This window comes from Labeo rohita, unplaced genomic scaffold, assembly GCF_022985175.1.
Source record: "Labeo rohita strain BAU-BD-2019 unplaced genomic scaffold, IGBB_LRoh.1.0 scaffold_255, whole genome shotgun sequence".
Taxonomy (NCBI): Eukaryota; Metazoa; Chordata; class Actinopteri; order Cypriniformes; family Cyprinidae; genus Labeo; species Labeo rohita.
In genome coordinates this window covers 53,516-71,693 of record NW_026128825.1, presented here as the reverse complement: position 1 = coordinate 71,693, position 18,178 = coordinate 53,516, and the positions used below count along the sequence as shown (strand labels likewise).

The window sequence follows — 18,178 nt, the reverse complement described above, 5'->3', positions numbered from 1 at the left end:
GGGTGATTCTCACGAAAACGCAGTTTCAAAGACTTCAAACACGAATTTTTAAAAAATGTTTATATAAACAAATTTTCTTTTGAAACATTAAGAGAAAGGTCTTAAGTGTTAGTGCACATAAATTTTAAAATATTTTCCAAAACAAGTTCTTAAAAATCTCATTACCGCAACAGGCTAAAAATGTCAATTCTATTAGGAAAGCCAATACATTTTCACATTTTAAAAAATGGATTATTAACAGTCATGCACAGTTGCTTAAAACTCTGAAATAAAATTTATTTTTGAATTAACATTTTTATTTTATTTTCAATGATTTTTCTCATTACCGCAACACCTTCTGCAATTTGCAAACTAATATATTTATTATTTTATAGAAAACTTAAATATTTTAAAACTGATGTGGCAAACATGAAAGAACAATGTATAGATTCTGCACATACATGTAAAAGCAAACTACTATTTTTCAATTTATTAAATAAACATTAAATGAACACATGTTGCGGTAATGATACATAGGTTACGGAAATGAGGTTGATTATTTCGGTAATGATAATTTGTATACTAATAATTGTATTGTATATTAAGAATGAGGTATAGTTCAAATCGAATATAACATTTAATGTAGAAAATAAATTAGATAATATTGGCACAATCATGGATTCAATTTCAATCAGTTATATTTCACAGTGCTTCAAAAATTCATAACATGCATAGTCTAAAAACACCAGGGGCAGTGGTGTCACAAAAACATATTATGATATTACAAAACATCTTAAGACTAAAAGTACAGTAGCTCTCAACTCCTAACTTTTTTATTTGCCACAGAGTATCTAACAAAGTGTTTTAAAGGGGTCATTGGATGGCCATTTTCCACAAGTTGATATGATTATTTAGGGTCTTAATGAAAAGTCTGTAATATACTTTGGTCAAAATTCTCAGTGGTTGTGTAAAACAACACCCTTTTTACCTTGCCAAAATCAGCTCTGCAAAAATCATCCCATTCTGGTCGAGGCTGCTTTAAATGCAAATGAGCTCTGCCTGCCCCGCCCCTCTCTTCTCTTTGTGGAGTGACGAGCCTGTTTACTTTAGCCGCATTTAGCCGCTAAACTTGCTAACTAACACATTATTAGTAAAGAAGATCACACAGATTCATAAAAAAACCCTTATACTTACATCTGCTGTAAGTAAAGCTGGATCACGAATGATTCACGCGAACATAGACACATATATGCATGAAAAAGTGAACTTAGCATCTGATCACCCCTTTAAGAAACTTTTCTTTTGGAATCTTAATTTTTAAGGCCCTGTACAGTTTAATCCCAGAGATATCGAGATCTCAGTGCAGCTCCAAATTTAGTATCGTTGCCATTTTCAATGGTCAAAAACCAAATGTAGTTTTGTGTTTATGTAGTCATTACTGTTTACAATGCAAATATGCGAATAATAACAGCAACACAGGGATTAGGATTGTACAGTGTGACAAGTCAGATTATGAATAACCAGGATTCACTGTTAACTCTAGGTAAAGTATAAACAGTGTGAAATGTAAAATAAGATTACCCAGGATTCCATTTTCCCAGGGTTTAGAATTACCCAGTTTTAATTATTTCAAGTGCGAGACGTTAAATGTTTGAGGTACTGTCAGTGATTCTGCCAAATATGCCCTTTAGCAGTAGATACTACTTGATTTATTGAATACGTTTCATATTTTATGACAATAATTAATCCAGATCTAATATTTAATCCAGGTGAGGCAAATCTTGGTTTACTGATGTGAATGCAATGTCTGGTGAAAGCAACCACACTTCCCTATGGAGCGTGGGATATGTTTCAAACATGTTTCAATACTGCATGTTAAAACTCTTATTAGTTTCAGAAGCTGTTAAAATGAACACAATCCCTTCCTCCAAATACACCTAAAACAGATTCAAATATAGAATCTTATGAACAGACTACAGAAAGCAAGGTAATGTGCCTCAAGTTGACCATTTCAGTGCACTTTCAGCACTCAAACTGGTATGTTCAATGCAATTATTTTGATAGAGGGAAACAAGATACAATTCTAATTTTAACATTATTTCTTCTTCAGACATTGTTCTTTAAAATAAGTATCAGCTGTATACAAAGTGACCAACATTTGGTTTTCAGCCACTGAAAATGTGTAACATTCAACAATCTGAATATGGAGCCCCATTGAGATCCCCATATCTCTGGGATTGAATGATGTAGGGCCTTAAAAATTAAGATTCCAAAAGAAAACGAGAATCTAAAATCACATTGCAATATCTTTTTTTTGTTACTTTATTATTGTGAGGACAGTGGAGAGGTGACAGGAAAGTATTGGGTAGAGAGAGGGGAGTGGGATCGGCATAGCGCAGTTGTGCTGTATATGTTGGCGCACTAACAACAAGGCTATCAGTGCTGACATACTGCGATATCTTTAATACTTCTTGAGTTATAGGCACGCAAACTTTGGAAAAAGAATAATTATGACACTCAGACGGGTATGTTCAATAGAGTTGTCTTGACAGAAAGAACAAAGATACATCTCTAGTTTTAACATTATTTGTTCTTCAGACATTCCTCTTTAAAAGAAAATAAGTATCATATTTTTTCAAACTGCCCCATATTTGGTTTTTTGACCACTGAGAATGTGTACATTTTAACGATTTACTTCTGGAGCCATAATGAAATTCCAATATCTCTGGAATCGAATCTCACAGGGCGTTAAAAATTAGGATGCCAAAAGGAAAACTTGTTAAGACCCAATATCTAAAAGGGCATTAAGATATCTTGAATAATTCTTAAGTCACAAGCATGCACACTTTGGAGAAAAACTTGAAAAGTGCTGTTTCCTCATTTTTGAATGGTCACCATTGGCACTACCAATCTCTGTGTAAAAATAAGATAATGATGCTGCCATCTTTCTGAAGTCATTTTTACCCCCTCTGTAATTTGACTCTGAATCTAAAATGAAAATTGCCATTTTGACCTCCTTTGGTACGAGACAGCGAAGTATGAATAGCATGTTCTGGTGCGCTCTCTTACAACACGTCCCATAAGGATCAAGTGTTTGGTCAGTAGGCAAAGAGTAGCTGCTCTTTTGTGGCTGTTTGAACACATTCAAACACATGAGCGTCTACACTATGAAAGCAATTCGATCAAATGCATTTTTGACTACCTCTGGAAATGGTCTACAAACGCAAAACATTTTAGACCCTGTTTACACCTGTATTAAGCATCATGCACTTCTGATTGGATTGACAAAACGCATCTTAATGCCAGGTGTAAACTGAGTCTAAAAAGCAGACACATAAGCAGACCAACCCCTTTTCATCAAATGTGTAAAATATGATGGTCCTCACAAGGCAAAACCGTCCTTACATTTCATGTCAGCGTCACGCCCATCCCCCGACACACAAGTGATGAAAATGAACAAACAGAGAGGAGTATATTTACTCAAAGAGTGAGTCGTCCTAACAATGTCTTTAAGACAACAGTCCAGGTTAAACAGCCTAGTATGACACTCAACCCTCCTACATCTAACACTGTCAGTAGCTATGTTTCCATCACCGTTTTTAATGCGCATTTTGAAGTATCGCATCAGAAACGGCAAATTTTGAATAGAAATCCCTTAATTCACAAAAAAGATTTCACACTCGCTTGAGGTGTTGTTTGATTTATGCGCTTAATGTGAAGAATGGAAGAAGGAAACGCAATTCCCAAATAAATTACTCCATGCACATAAAAAAATTAATGTGACTGCTCTATGGGATGGCAAAACCTGACTAACCAGCACACCAATCCCACTGCACAGCATCTGAAAAGTTGTTATGGTCATTCTGAAACGCCCAAGCAAAGTCTGTTGTCAAAGTATTTTTGTATAATTGCCTCCCAGAACTGTTTACACAACTGCGTTCCCAAACAGCAGGTATACACTTCTGAAAGCAATGAGCGCACTTATTTTGTTTCATCTGCTTTTTATGCGATATTCCAATTTTCAGCACAAGTTAAATTCACAGCTTTGGATGAAAACCCAGCTAGAGTCAAGAAGGAAATTAAGTTCACTTACTTTCTCTTTCCCCGATGTGGAAGAATTCACACTGCATTCGCTCACTGCCACAGATGTGTCTTCACATAATTCCTGTAAATGTGAGAAAGAGAGGCAAAACATCGAGGCAATAATGTTTGTCAGAGGCCACCACAACTACTAAGTATAAACAATAATAGCCCAAGTGTAAATATCTACTGCCACTTACACAGCTATGTTGTGTACACAGCAGACACAGAACAAACATGCACACAAATTTTTAATTAATTCTTTAGAGTAATTTGCATAATCAAAAAGTAATCATACAAATGAAATGTATAACACAATACAACAAAGTTGACTTTCAATAATTAAAAAAAAAAAAAAAAAGTCTTTAAGAGAGCACATACTCACCCGTGACCGCCATGGCCAAGAGAAATCACCGTAGTTGTAGGTAATCTCCTCATCTGGAAAGAAATCCCTTATACTAAATAGGCATAGGTGTGGCCTTCCTTCAAGAATTATTGTCTTCACTTTGCAGTTTGGATTTCTGTGATCATCATTCACCAGTCGTCCAAGTGATCCATCCTCTTTTGAAGCATCTAGGCTGTGAGAAAAATAGTGCATGCTTAAAACATTCCTGACTGAAACAAGGTACTAACTGAATATTATATATTTTGGGATGTTAAGGTAACCTTGGCATATCTAACCTACTGTCAAATAGATGAGACACTTCACCTTCCTCCCTAACAATTTGTTTTGTTAAGTAAATTCAAAAAGCTGGATGATGCACTCAAGGTCAAAAATACCCCCTTAAGAACGACCCTGTTGACCCCCTGACCACCTTGTCATTGATTATTATATTATAATAATTATTATATTATTAATAATCATAATTATAATGCAAATCAAATGCATTTTTGACTACCTCTGGAAGTGGTCTGCAGTGGACAAACAATTTTAGATTCTGTTTACACCTGTATTTAGCATCATCCACTTTTGATTGGATTGAAAAAAAAACACATCTTAATGCCCGTTGTAAACACCTTGTCATTGATTATTATATTATAATAATTAATATATAATTAATAATAAAATAATAATAATAGTAATAAGAAAATATTAAATACATTTTAATAGACTCATTTTTGTTTTAGAATAACATGCAACATACAAAAATGTAAAAGACAATTTGAAACAAATGTTAAAAAAAAAAAAAAAAAACAGCTAGTTTACCAGTAACGTGTCCCATTCCATGTGAATTCAAACAAGTAGTTTGCTTTGAATGTCTTCAACATGTTTACTTTGAGAGAGAATCCCACGGTATTCAACAACAAAGGTGGATGGTTCAATGTGTTCCAGTGCAAACACACCTCTCCCTAAAAGACCAAAAAACAAGTCCACCTATTTGTTACACAATTAATAAACTTGTATTTTACAGTAATATGAGGTGCAGTATCTGGAAAAAAAAAAAAAAAATCAGTTTTCACCACTGTGACACACACCTACTATCTGCAAAAATATGCATTAAATTTGAGAAATTATTTTGAATTTTTTAATGTTTGACTCTTCAACCTGTTTGCACAATATGTGTCTCACTCCAGGATGAGATGTGTGAATTTTAAAGTGCTATTTGTGATGCACAACTTACCTTTAAATGTGTTAATTTCCCGTCCCTCAATGAAGGCTTTGTCTTTGCCTGACAATATGGTTTCTTTTGCATCCTGCTCAGGTTTTATTCTCTTTTTTCTTACAATGTTGACTGAAAAAAATTGTAGTAATATTAGATCAGTACATTATTGTCCGACTTTAGTCTGTATCTCTAAATACACTGTATTAGACATAAACAGCAGTTGATCATACAACTAGTCATTTTGTTTTAGGTATGTTTCTGTTACATATGTGTAATATTTCTGTATTATAGAAAACTACAATAATTCTATTTTAGCATTAGAAACACAGAAACATAAACATTTATTTTGGTAATCACCAATACTGTTAGTTTAGGCAGCTGTGTTTATATACAACACTGTATTAAACTGCAAATTCATCCTCTCAACTCTTTAACAAGACATATATGATCACACAATAAAGGAGTTTAAATTTTACTTATGAATTACAAAAAACTGTAAGTTCATTCACTCAAGCATTTATGACAATAATATGGTTCACGAATACTTCATTACGTCTATGAACCACTCGAAAAAAAAAAAAAAAAAAATTAATTAATAGAAATTATCTTGACATTTCTTTCAAATTCAATTAGTACACAGCCGCCATTTTATCTGCTAATTGTGCAGCACCCGCTGACATTAGCCTGATTTTATCTGCTTTAAAGTTAACTAGTTTAACACGCATAGCACCATAAAGATATAGTAAATAAACAATTGAACAAACCTTCAACATGAGCAAGTGGCCGTCATCAGCAGAAAGTTTAAAGCTTAACTAGTTTAACACGTTTCTCAGCACCATAAAGATTTCTCATAGTAAATTTTAGGGCTGGCATTTCTTTAAAAAAAAAAAATGAGCAATTAATCATATTCTCTGCGTTAAAATGAATCATATTCAACCTGCTGAAAGGTTACTATAAATATATTTCCCTTCGGTATGTGCATTCTGAATAATAAATAAATACATTTCCCCACTAATCTGCCGCATTCTCATGGACAGCATTTTTCTTTTACTGATCATATTTCATACCTGATGAATTTGTTGTTATATGGTTTAACTTCAATTGCATTTTTTGCTTTTATTTGTAGTAGAACCATGGCTAATTTGTTTGTGTGCCTTGGCGCTCTTATTCCGAGCCCATACTGCTTATTCCATTGTTTAAAATGGCTGAATGAATGTGCGCTAACTGCCTTATTTAACGATGTTAAACCTTAAAATAATTTTTAACAGTAACGCTGACAGTGCGACGATTGAATACTCATATTTTGGCATTAGACTACATACAGTGAAATGATGACAGAATATGACACAGAATAGTGACTAACATATTTAACACAGATAAATAAAGGTTCATTATGATCTTATTCATCAGATCTCACAAACTGCAGCGTCGCGATTAGGTCACTATAGCACTGACACCCTGTGCTGAACAATCCCGTATGATTACCAGCCACGCTTTCTCAGATCGGTTTATGTTGCATTAAAACTTCACGTTCCGTTGTGTTTGGAAAATTCTATACGCAATAATTATCAGAATATGTTTTCTCCCGTCTCCGAAAATTTGCGAATTGGAAATCATCCCGCGAAATCTCATTTTAATAGGCGTTTAAGTCAACTACATGATTACAGCGCACTGAAAATGTACATAACCGGAAATAAAACGGAATACGATTTCAAAACGGAAGTACGTCACGAGGCTCAGTGCAAGTAATCCATTAATCATCTCTCCATCGCACGTCGCTTTCACAGCCAAATCAGAATGAAGATCAGAAGCGCGCTGATTTGATTGACATCAAATGCAGCCAATCGATGACGAGGATTCCGCTGCTTGACCAATGAATCCCGGCTCCTGTCCTGTATGATCTGTCCTATCATAATAAAGGCAAAAATGCCAAAAATAAATCTTTTACTTCCCTGTAACTTGACTCTGAATCTCAGGTGAAAATTGCAATTTTGACCCCCCTCTACAAAATAGTGGATTACTTATGACATTTAATATGACATTTAATATTTTGTCTTTCGTCACTACATAAGTCTATCATTCTTCAGAATAGATATTAGCAAAATATTTTTTTTTTGATCTGCATTATTTGCCATTTCACTGCAAAATAATTGCAAAAATTATTTTTATAATCTTTTTTTTTTTATTGCTTAGCCCTACTTCCAATACACATTTTTAAGAACAGACAAAAGAAAAGCTGCCATTGAGTCTGTCTTAAATTGTTATCTACCCTCAGTAGATATCAGTAGATAGTTGCTGTATTTATGAGATGGTTACCGTTTTATTTCCTGATGTTCTTGCATTGATGTTCTTCATGTCCAAGTCAGGCGAGGAAACAGCAGCAGCATGATGGGACTGAATGTCAAAAAAGAAATCAGTAAATACCAACATCAGAAATATTTGTAAAGGATAGAAAAACTAGTACAGGCTCATTGCTGTAGCTCACTCCTTTCCTTCTGACAAAAGCCAGACTCTGCTCACACACAGTTGGTCAGTCTCCTTATGTCCAGAAAGTCAAGAATACAGAATAAAGAGGTTTTAAATGTACTTGCCCATTTCTGCTGACCAAAACTGCTGGCTAGTCCTTCCCAAAGATCTGTCTTCTTTAGATGCATCCATGCTATAAATACATAAAATTACCACAAAGCATAAGACAACTTTTGAATTTTATATATGTAAGACATGTAGGGTAGAAACCATTCACTTACTCGATTACATTGGCTGAAAATAAGAACACCACAGTGTTAAGGTGACCATAGTGATGGTATCAAAGATGGCGATGTCCATAACACAGAGTTTTTTCTCAACTGATAGCGCGTTATTACATGAATTAGTCGAACCGAAGCACGAGTTCATCAATTATATTTCAACAGAGCCAACAACTCTAAATGCTTCATAAAAGAGCTGCAAAATGGTTAATTGCAATAAATTGATTCAAAATAAAAGTTTATGTTTGCATACTATGTGTGTGTACTGTGTGTATTTTTTTATGCATATGTAAATACACACACGTATATACTAAGAAAAAACATCATTTATAAATAAAATATGTATATTTATATATAAATATAAATTATATACATTTACATACAAATACATAATTTTTTGAATATATACATATGTAAATATATATGTGTGTATTGCATATACATAATAAATATACACAGTACACACACATAGTATGCAAACATGAATTTTTATTTTGAATCAATTCATCATGACTCATTATGACTAGTTTTGTAGCTCTACTCTGCAATCGAGTGCAGAACATTTGTCTGAACCACACACCCAGTGATGGGAATAACGGCGTTATAAAAAAAGGGTGTTACTAACAGCGTCATTTTTTGGGGGATTGGGGAAATTCCACTTAAAAAGATTGCAACAAATAATTTCAGATCATAAGATTACACTACAAATAATCTTTATCCATCATTCTGACTGAATGAACTGTAAATTTTCATTCATTTTTTTTTTTTTTTTTTTATATATTATACATAGTTTGATATATTAACGTGACGTGATATAACAACACTAACCTAAAGAACACATTATTTTCCTCCTGATTATTTTCATGTTTCCTTTGTATTCTGCTGTAAGTAAATGAAAAAAGACAACATATACGTCATGGGGCGTAGGAAAAAGGTGGATAAGTGGTTCTTAACTCTGGTGCTCCACCGCTCTGCACATTTTGTATGTCACCATTTTTATCAGATCATTAGTAAAGCGATCCAAGAACTGAACTGAGTGCATCAGGTAAAGGACACAAACAAACTGTGTATAGCCGTGTGTCACCAGGACCTCTGATATTTTGGCATCCCTACTACATCAATCCAACAATTCTGCACTTACCACCAATATTTGCCACGCCACCGAAAATCAAACAAGAACATGAGCTCTTTAGTCCGATCAAGACACTCCTCTGAACTCAGTTCACCTCTGTATTCAAGAACAAAATCACCTCTGAAAAACACTTCATTGTTGAACACTCTGTGTCCTAAAGAGAAGAAATTCATTAGATTCAGCAGTTTCTTTAAGGTGAACTATTACTTTGATTACTAAAAGTTCTCTGCTATACCAACCAAATAATGTGCAAATATATGTTATATGATGTAAAAGGGAAATTAGTGAATGAAAATTATATAAAGGATTAGTTCACCCAAAAATGCAAATTCTGTCATTAATTACTCACCCTCATGTTGTTCCAAACCTCTAAGACCTTCGTTCATCTTCGGGACACAATTTAATCCATATTTTTGATGAAATCTGAGAGTTTTCTGACCCTGCATAGACAGCAACGCAACTGACACGTTCAAGGCCCAGAAAGGTAGTAAAGACATTGTTAAAATAGTCCACGTGACATCAGTGGTTTAACCAAGAGTACCACGATGCATGCGTGTTTTCCTCTGCTCGTAAACGAGACGCAGCGCATACGTGTTCTGCACCACACGCATGTATTGTCGTACTCTTGATAATGGTGGCAGACTGTCCCAGAAAAGAAGAAATCGTTTAATAAAGTAGTTATTTTTGTTTTGTTTTTTTTGCACAAAAAGTATTCTCACAGCTTCACAAAATTACGATTGAACCACCAAAGTCACATATACTATTCAAAGGAGAAGTCCACTTCCAGAACAACAATTTACAAACAATTTACTCAAGCCAAGACGAGCATTTGGCATTAAAAAGTATATAAATTGTATTATTTGTATAAAAATAACCGATCGTTTCGCTAGATAAGACCCTTCTTTCTCGGCTGGGATCGTTTACATCCACATTTGGGATCGTTTGAAGCCGCATTTAAACTGTATTTTAAAGAGAAAAAAGAAAGTTCAAAATCAGGGCACCATATCAGTCCATTATAAGGGGAAAAATTCTGAAATGTTTTCCTCCAAAAAAAAAATTTCTTTATGACTGAAGAAAGAAAGACATGAACATCGTGGATGAAAAGGGAGTGAGTAAATTATTTGTAAATTGTTGTTCTGGAAGTGGACTTCTCCTTTAAACAATGTCCTTACTACATTTCTGGGCCTTGAACATGTCAGTTGCCTTGCTGTCTATGGAAGGTCAGAAAGCTATAACTTAATGAGGGTGAGAATTTTCATTTTTGGGTGAACTATCACTTTAAATACCTCTGTAAAATATTTAGTAGTCAGGCTGTAATTCAGAAATATGCTGTGCTGTTTATACTTTACATTAAAACTTAAAGTCTTAAAATGATATGGTATATTTATATTTACACAAACAATATTATCATGGCGAAATATTGTAGAATTACAGAATAGAGTGTTGCACGGATGACATATTTTTGTAAGTCAATCTGCAGGTTTGCATCTATGGGATGATACTAGTCTCAAAAAGATTAATAGATACACGCACAGTTATCCATGTACTGGATCAATTTTATGCATGTATCTTACAATCCACAATAATTTTGTTAATCACAATACTGTTAGTTTCATAGGGTTCATATATATAGTACATGTACATGTAATGTATCTAACAGTCATGTAGATTACAAAAAATACATAAATTACATAAATGTTGTTGGTTCTTGTGTGTTTGTGACAAGATATTAGTTCAAAACTTAAAATAGACAGGTATATTTTTATAATATTTTGTCAGCCTTGGAGCTTGACACAGTTTTAAAAAAGACTAAAATCGAGTGTAGTTCATATTAGGCTTGCCACGATAGACGGTGTTGACGGTGTTACCGGTTTTAAGACGCAACACCGGTGACATCACTTTTCCACCGTGACACCGTCCCCACATTTTTTTTTTTTTTTTTTGATCCAGTAAGTATTCGTTTTTTTAATAAATATTTATTTGAATTAAATGGAAAATATAATTCTAAATAATTTACATAAGACGAGAGCATGCACTATAATTAAAAACTGAACATGGCTACATTGCGTCATATTTCATTTATCACGTGAGGAGAACGAGAGGAGTCGAATTTACAGGAGCTACACATACTGCTGGCGTTGTGTTTTTTTTTATGTTAATAAAAGTTCTGTTTAATATCAGTGAATTTTTTTTTTTTTTTTTTTTTTTTTTTTTTTTTTTTTTTTTTTGTACTTTCGTTGTCGTCCATTCAAACAATTGACGCCGAATTGCCAATTCCCGCAAAACTGAAAGTATAATACGCACGCATTTATAAGCTATTTAAACGCAGAAAAAAAGAGGAAAAGAGGAAACCCCCACCCCCACGGTGATACCGGTATTACCGGTGTTGTCACATGTCGATTAACCGGTGGGGAAATTTCCTCATCGTCACAACCCTAGGTCATATAGCTCAATAACTTATTTGGTTACTTTGATAAATATGTAAATTCTCAATTACTGTTAAACAGTAAACAACTGAACACAACACTAAACAGAATTAAAAAAAAATCACTAAATACATCTTACTAACTTAAACAAGGTTATTATACGTAGTTATTATGTATTTCAGAAGAAGACTTGATCTTACCTGTCCTCCATTAATGGATGCATGAAGTGGAGTGGGAGGATGGGTCTTCCTTGCGGGAAACGCGTCCCCGATGACGTCGTCATTATCACGTGTCTGCATTTCCCGGGAAACGCGTTTGCGTTTACTTGCGTAAATGACGTATTTGGATTTCACGTAGAACTTGTGCCTCCATTTATTTATTAAATTTAATGCATATATTTTGACAAAGACCTTGGAAATTCTCTGATTACAAGGACCAGTACTGGTTCAGCAAATTTAAAAAAAAAAAAAAAAAAAAAAACACCTGTACATTGTTCTGGGCCGGACTGACACCATTCCAAACGGCACAGTGATACCTACGAAGGGCACTTCGATGGGAGAGAAAAAGCGTGACAATCACACCTACTGTCACAAACCGATATTTATGTCTTCAAAAGCGTGTTCCTAACGACCCTCACTTTTGAGCCATACACTTCCCAAGGCTGCTGTAGTGGAGAATACAGCCTAGGGCCCGAGCGTACTAGTGCTGACCTACTCTGAATAGAACACACCCCTGTGTGTCTCGATCCGCTGCCGCCACAAACAAGGACACAACGTGCTCCAACTCATTACAATTAGCAAAGTCTTCCGGAAATATCGTTTTATATTGCAAGCAGTACGCATTTTATTCGAATTTTGTCAATTATATACGAACTATAAAAAAAAGAAAATTATTTTAAATGCTAATATAAGATTACAAAATTCCTAAGAACATATCCACGGTCACGTGAGCTTATGTTTCTTCATTATATTGGGTGTAAGATGTTCAGGACAATAATCCAGCAATTAAAATCGTCTTTTTAAAGAAATTCATGATATTTTAAAGTTTACTGTTTACTAATGAGCGATCAGCTTTTATAGAGAAAAAGTCGACTCTCCCCTAATACAACGGGTTTCAAAGATTGTTTATAATATTAATGTGTCTGAAATTGCGACTGTAAATATCTACATGCGTGAATCTTTCATAATTCCTGAGATGCAGGACAGCTGTCGCTGGATGTAAACAAAGAACAGGCGGAGCTGCATGCACGCGCACGACTGCCGTAAACCATCAGAAAAGCAAATTGATCTCCGGAATAACTTATTAACCTAATAATTTTGTGTAATTACCAATATGGTAACAATACGTAAGCAGATAAAAGCTGCTTAAACTGGAATAATTTAATGATATATATAAAAATATTTTACATAAAATGCAAATGAGAAAATATACATCATAATAATTTTATACACTGTACAAGCACTACTTTTATTTATTTTTTTACATGTGTTACTCTTGCGCTGTTCTGTCTGTATCTGCGAAGTCTCTTCTGGAGTGTCTGCTGTAGTGTGGAGGAAGGGCACAAATCGCAGGCTGAGCCAGAACGATTAAATACAGTCTATGGTTTGCCACTGAAAGTTTTTTTTTTATCGATTGAAGAATAAATTTAGAAACAAAATTTAAACCTGTCAGCTTGACTTCTGATACTTTTAAACAGTTTATTGTATATTAACTAAATAAAATAAATGTAATAATAACAGTAGTAGTAATAATAATAATAATATATTAATAATAATAATAATAATAATTATTATTATTATTATTATTATTACTACTACTACTATCTAAATAGTGTATATTCTCATTATAAGCAGAGCCCGTTCCCGTCCTGGTTTTCTCCTCTCATAAGTTGATCTTTGCTGTAACGGTTCTCCGGTAGTGGGGACTAAACGAGCTAACAAAAAAAGGTCGCCACAACGTCCCCTGAATGGCATCGCGAACGTCCCCTGGACGTCATCGTGTAGAGAACCGATCATATGAAGAAATCGCATGATTTTTTTTTCATTTTAATTATGTAAACATGTCCAAAAATCAGCAATGGTTTTAAACCTTGACTTCGTTTTTGCATAATGACATAATATTCTATCAAACTGAATCATTATCTGCGCGAATGACACCTGCGTAGAATTTCCCGATTGATAGCCAACCTCTTATGATTTTTAGGCCATTGTTCCTATTCTATGTGCGTTTATCAAAAATGCACTTAACACAAAAGCACCAGCATATCGCTGTTTGTTCAATATTGAAGTTCAATATCTGTCAATATTGTATACATTTAATCGTTTCAGCTTTACGAAAATCTGATATATGGCAATATATGTAAAACACATATATATGTCGATGTATGGATTACACAGATATATAAAATAGCCGCTTTCAAATATGCGACATATATTTCCCTAAATACACACACATATGTCTTTATAATACATGTTCATATATGGCCAACAATGTATATGTAAATTAAATATATGTTAAATATATTTACATCTATTTGAACTAAAAATTTAATGGCAAAATATAAATGGCAAAAACACAATAAGGGTAATGTTTAAAAAACTTTTAATTAACTGATCAGCTACAAAACACAATAATATTAACACTTTTTTTAAAAAGTTATTTAAAATGTATTAAAAGGGATAGTTCCCCAGAAATGAAAATTATTTAATTATTTACTTACCATCATGTTGGTCCAAACCTTTATGAGCTTCTTTCTTCTGCTGAAAAAAGACGATATTCTGAAGAATGTTTGTAACCAAACAGTTTTGGGGCTCCACTTACTTTTTTAGTATTTTCCTATCATGGAAGTAAGTGGACAACAACTGTTTACAAACATTCTTCACAATACCTTTTTTGTGTTCAGCAGACGAAAGAAGCTCATTCAGGTTTGGATCAACTTGATGGCAGTTAAATAATACAACATTTTTATTTTTGGCTGAAGTTACAGTAAAACAATCAAGTGGCAATATAGTGACAACTACTTTAATTCTGAATTTTTTTTTATTTTTGGCTGATGCAGTTCAGAGCTCTGCCATTTTGCAGTTCAAGGCTGTACCAGTTTGGCCAGAAGTGGTTCCTGGGATGTATCATCATCACAGCATCTTAAAAAAATGCAGAAAATTAAGTTAGAAGCACATTAATCCTAAAACGGGCAAGAAATCAGAAAATAAATTCATTGCTATTTCCCATCTTCTTAGGACACAAATAATACAATTTCATGATTTTTTTTTAAACATGATTTTTTTTATCATTAAGTTTGGTTGACTAAAAATCATGTGATGGCATTATTTATGATTCTCAGATTTAAACTATCACCAACAGCACAACAACGCAAAAGGACGCTAAATTATGAAGGTTGTGTAACGTTGTTTTACTTTTCCCCTCAGCTCCCCTGCGACTAGCAACAAACCTTAAATATTGTAGAAACTGTTATAGCGACCTTCACGTCAGCACTGCATAGAAATTAATATCTATGAGAAATGTTTAGGTGCACACAGCATATTAATATCATCATGAAGAAATAATACACATAATGTAAATGAAGTAAAACAGTTACTTTTGGCATTTCCTTGATATAACTAACTTTCCTGTCTGCTCTGTGTTGTGATTGAAAGAAAATATCTCTCTGAGAAAAAGTTCAGGAGAGCACAGCACATAAATATCACTATAAATCCATATGACATTATAAAATACAAATTTTAAATGAGATAAAACACTTACTTCAACTGTTTCCCTGTTAAAAGCAACCTCCACGTCAGCACTGCATAGCAATTCAGATCTATGAGAAAAGTTTAGGCGCACACAGCATATTAATATCATCATAAAGTAATATTACAAGTAAATGAAGTAAAACACTTACTTTCTGTGTTTTCCTTGATAAAACCAACTTCTCTGTCCGCTGCATCGCGAGTGAAAGAAAATATTGCTATGAGAAACAGTTTAAATACATAAATTTCGCTATAAATCCATATGACGTTATAAAACACTTACTTTCCCTGTTAAAATGACCTCTACGTTAGCACTGTAATGCAAACGAGATCTGTAAGAAACGTTTATGTTGGTTTAGAAGCATACAGCTATAAAATATATATGTTAAATGAGGTAAAACACTTACTTCTTACGTTTCCCTGTTAAAAGCACTGCGTAACGTTAATATCGTCATGAAGTAATAACATCTTATAAAACACATATCGCAATTGAGGTAAAACACTTACTTCCGGTGTTTCCTATGCCCTGTCTGCCCCGCATTGCCAGCGAAAGGAAATAACGTTATCTCTCTGGGAAGAAGTTCAGGAGTACACAGCTCTCGTCTGTTCCGCATCGCGAGTAGAAAAAAAAAAAAATTTGAGAAAGGTTTAGCGGCGTACAGCCCATTAATATAATTATAAAACGATATTGTATTACAAAACACATTTTGTGCTTAAGATGAAACACTTTATTCCGTTGTCTCCGCATCGCGAGGGAAGAAAATGGCCTCTGTGAAAAATATTCCAAATGGGTCAGGCGCGCACACGAGCAAATGTCCCGGATGTGACTAATACGGATGAAAGGCCGTATTTACACTAACTAGTGTTCATCACAACAAGTTTAAATCTTTACTCTGAAAGTCCTTAACGCCAGGATATATATATATGTTCATATATGGCCATGTATCACATTTCTATATGGGTGCTAACGTTAGCTTCAAAAGTGTTTAGGCTAACGGCCAGCAGTCTTACACGACGGACAGCCTCAGCAAACGTTTTAAAAGGTAAACTTTTCATAAAATGTAAATATTACGAGATACGCAGTGGTTACGGTACTTAATGTCTACAAGTATAAAAGTATAAATACCTTTTCGACCGGACAAAAGCGAAAACTCAAGGCCATATCTGGGGAAATCACCATGACCGTTAACTGTCACTCAGCAGCTCAGCGTTGCCATGGATACATGCGCGTACCCTAAGTGACGTCACTCGATCACGAGCTCATTTGATTGGCTTTTACACTTTTATTTTTGCGCTGCATAACAGTCTTAAATGCAATAACTAAAAAAAAAAAGTAATTTTCCTTAATAACTAAGTCTTGTCAGCTTACCAACAGCTTGATAGCCTATGTAAATATTAAAAAGTAAGAACTGATTTATTTGTCTTACCTGTGTTATTTTCCACTTTCTTTTCTATTCTTCATGTTTTCCTTGGCTGCATTCATCACTCTTCAGGGATTCAACCTTATTTTATTTATGTATGGGGAATACATAGGGCCTAATTGTAGCCTAGGTTCAATTACATTATTGAAGTGTATCTTGTTTTTGATGTCGAAATGCTGAAACAGACTCGTGATTTGATAATTACAGAAGTTACTTTTTCTTTTGCATAAATTAAAGTTATTTATTTTGCCACAAATTAAAATATATAGTTTATAGTATAGTATATAATAATAATAATAATAATAATGCCAATCTTTCCATTTTTCATTCCATTATCACAGTTAAAAAATGGATTTTGTTTTAAGGAAATATCCTTTAAAATCCAAATTAAACCCACCACTAAAAGCAAGCATGTTTTCACAGTCTTTCTGTGGCTTGTTTGTTTTATTGAATAAACTAATAGGTACATAAAAATAATTAATCTTACTTTAAGAAATTTAAACACATGTTCCTCCACTTATTTGGAAGAAATATGCGCTTTTCAAAGTCATATGCCTTGATGTGTCCTTCTGCCGTGTTTCACATTGTTCATACACCATAAACTAGGTTCTTTAAGTCCCTGTACCCCTCCCGTTTCTCTCTCATCTGTCGGTAAGTGTCCGTTATGTGGGGGAGGGGCGGCACGGCAGCGCGATCTGCACACAGACACTGCTAAACTACCAATATAAGATTTAAAGTTAGGAACAAATGCTAATGGATGTAAAGAATGAGAGTTTCTCCTGGTGTGAATTAATATTTTTTAATTAAACACTAATTATTGGATTATTTCATTAATTTATATTTAATTTAAATTAATTATCTGTCTATTCATTCATAAACATAATTAATTTTCCTATTGCTGACATATTTAGCCTCTGATTGGTCAGATCAGCAAATTATTCAGAAGTGCGTGGCCTCTGATTGGACAGAATCCCCAGAGTGTGTATCTCAGCGGGAGTGCAGTTCTCCTAGAGGGCGCTGTGTTATACACAGTTCGTGGGGGG

At 34.0% G+C, this 18,178-nt stretch overlaps 1 protein-coding gene across 7 annotated transcripts in view; it reads right to left on the bottom strand.

The window, feature by feature from the left end:
- The window catches only part of LOC127159837 (uncharacterized), a 28,029-nt gene extending 18,338 nt beyond the window's left edge, over window positions 1-9,691 (bottom strand). For 5 of the 7 annotated variants that reach the window (XR_007826574.1, XR_007826572.1, XR_007826575.1 and 2 more), the window contains exons 1-7: window positions 9,552-9,691; window positions 9,239-9,292; window positions 8,255-8,322; window positions 7,980-8,057; window positions 5,267-5,409; window positions 4,445-4,637; window positions 4,073-4,144 (exon numbers count right to left, since the gene is read on the bottom strand). Coding sequence is in view for 2 of the 7 variants with exons in the window: in XM_051102570.1 (XP_050958527.1) it covers window positions 4,073-4,144; window positions 4,445-4,637; window positions 5,267-5,409; window positions 7,980-8,057; window positions 8,255-8,322; window positions 9,239-9,275 (591 nt within the window). In the remaining 5 variants the exon portion in view is untranslated. The remainder of the gene's footprint in view (window positions 1-4,072; window positions 4,145-4,444; window positions 4,638-5,266; window positions 5,410-7,979; window positions 8,058-8,254; window positions 8,323-9,238; window positions 9,293-9,551) is intronic. The other 2 variants (XR_007826573.1, XR_007826576.1) reach the window with 1 other exon arrangement.
- Between the last annotated feature and the right edge of the window lie 8,487 nt (window positions 9,692-18,178).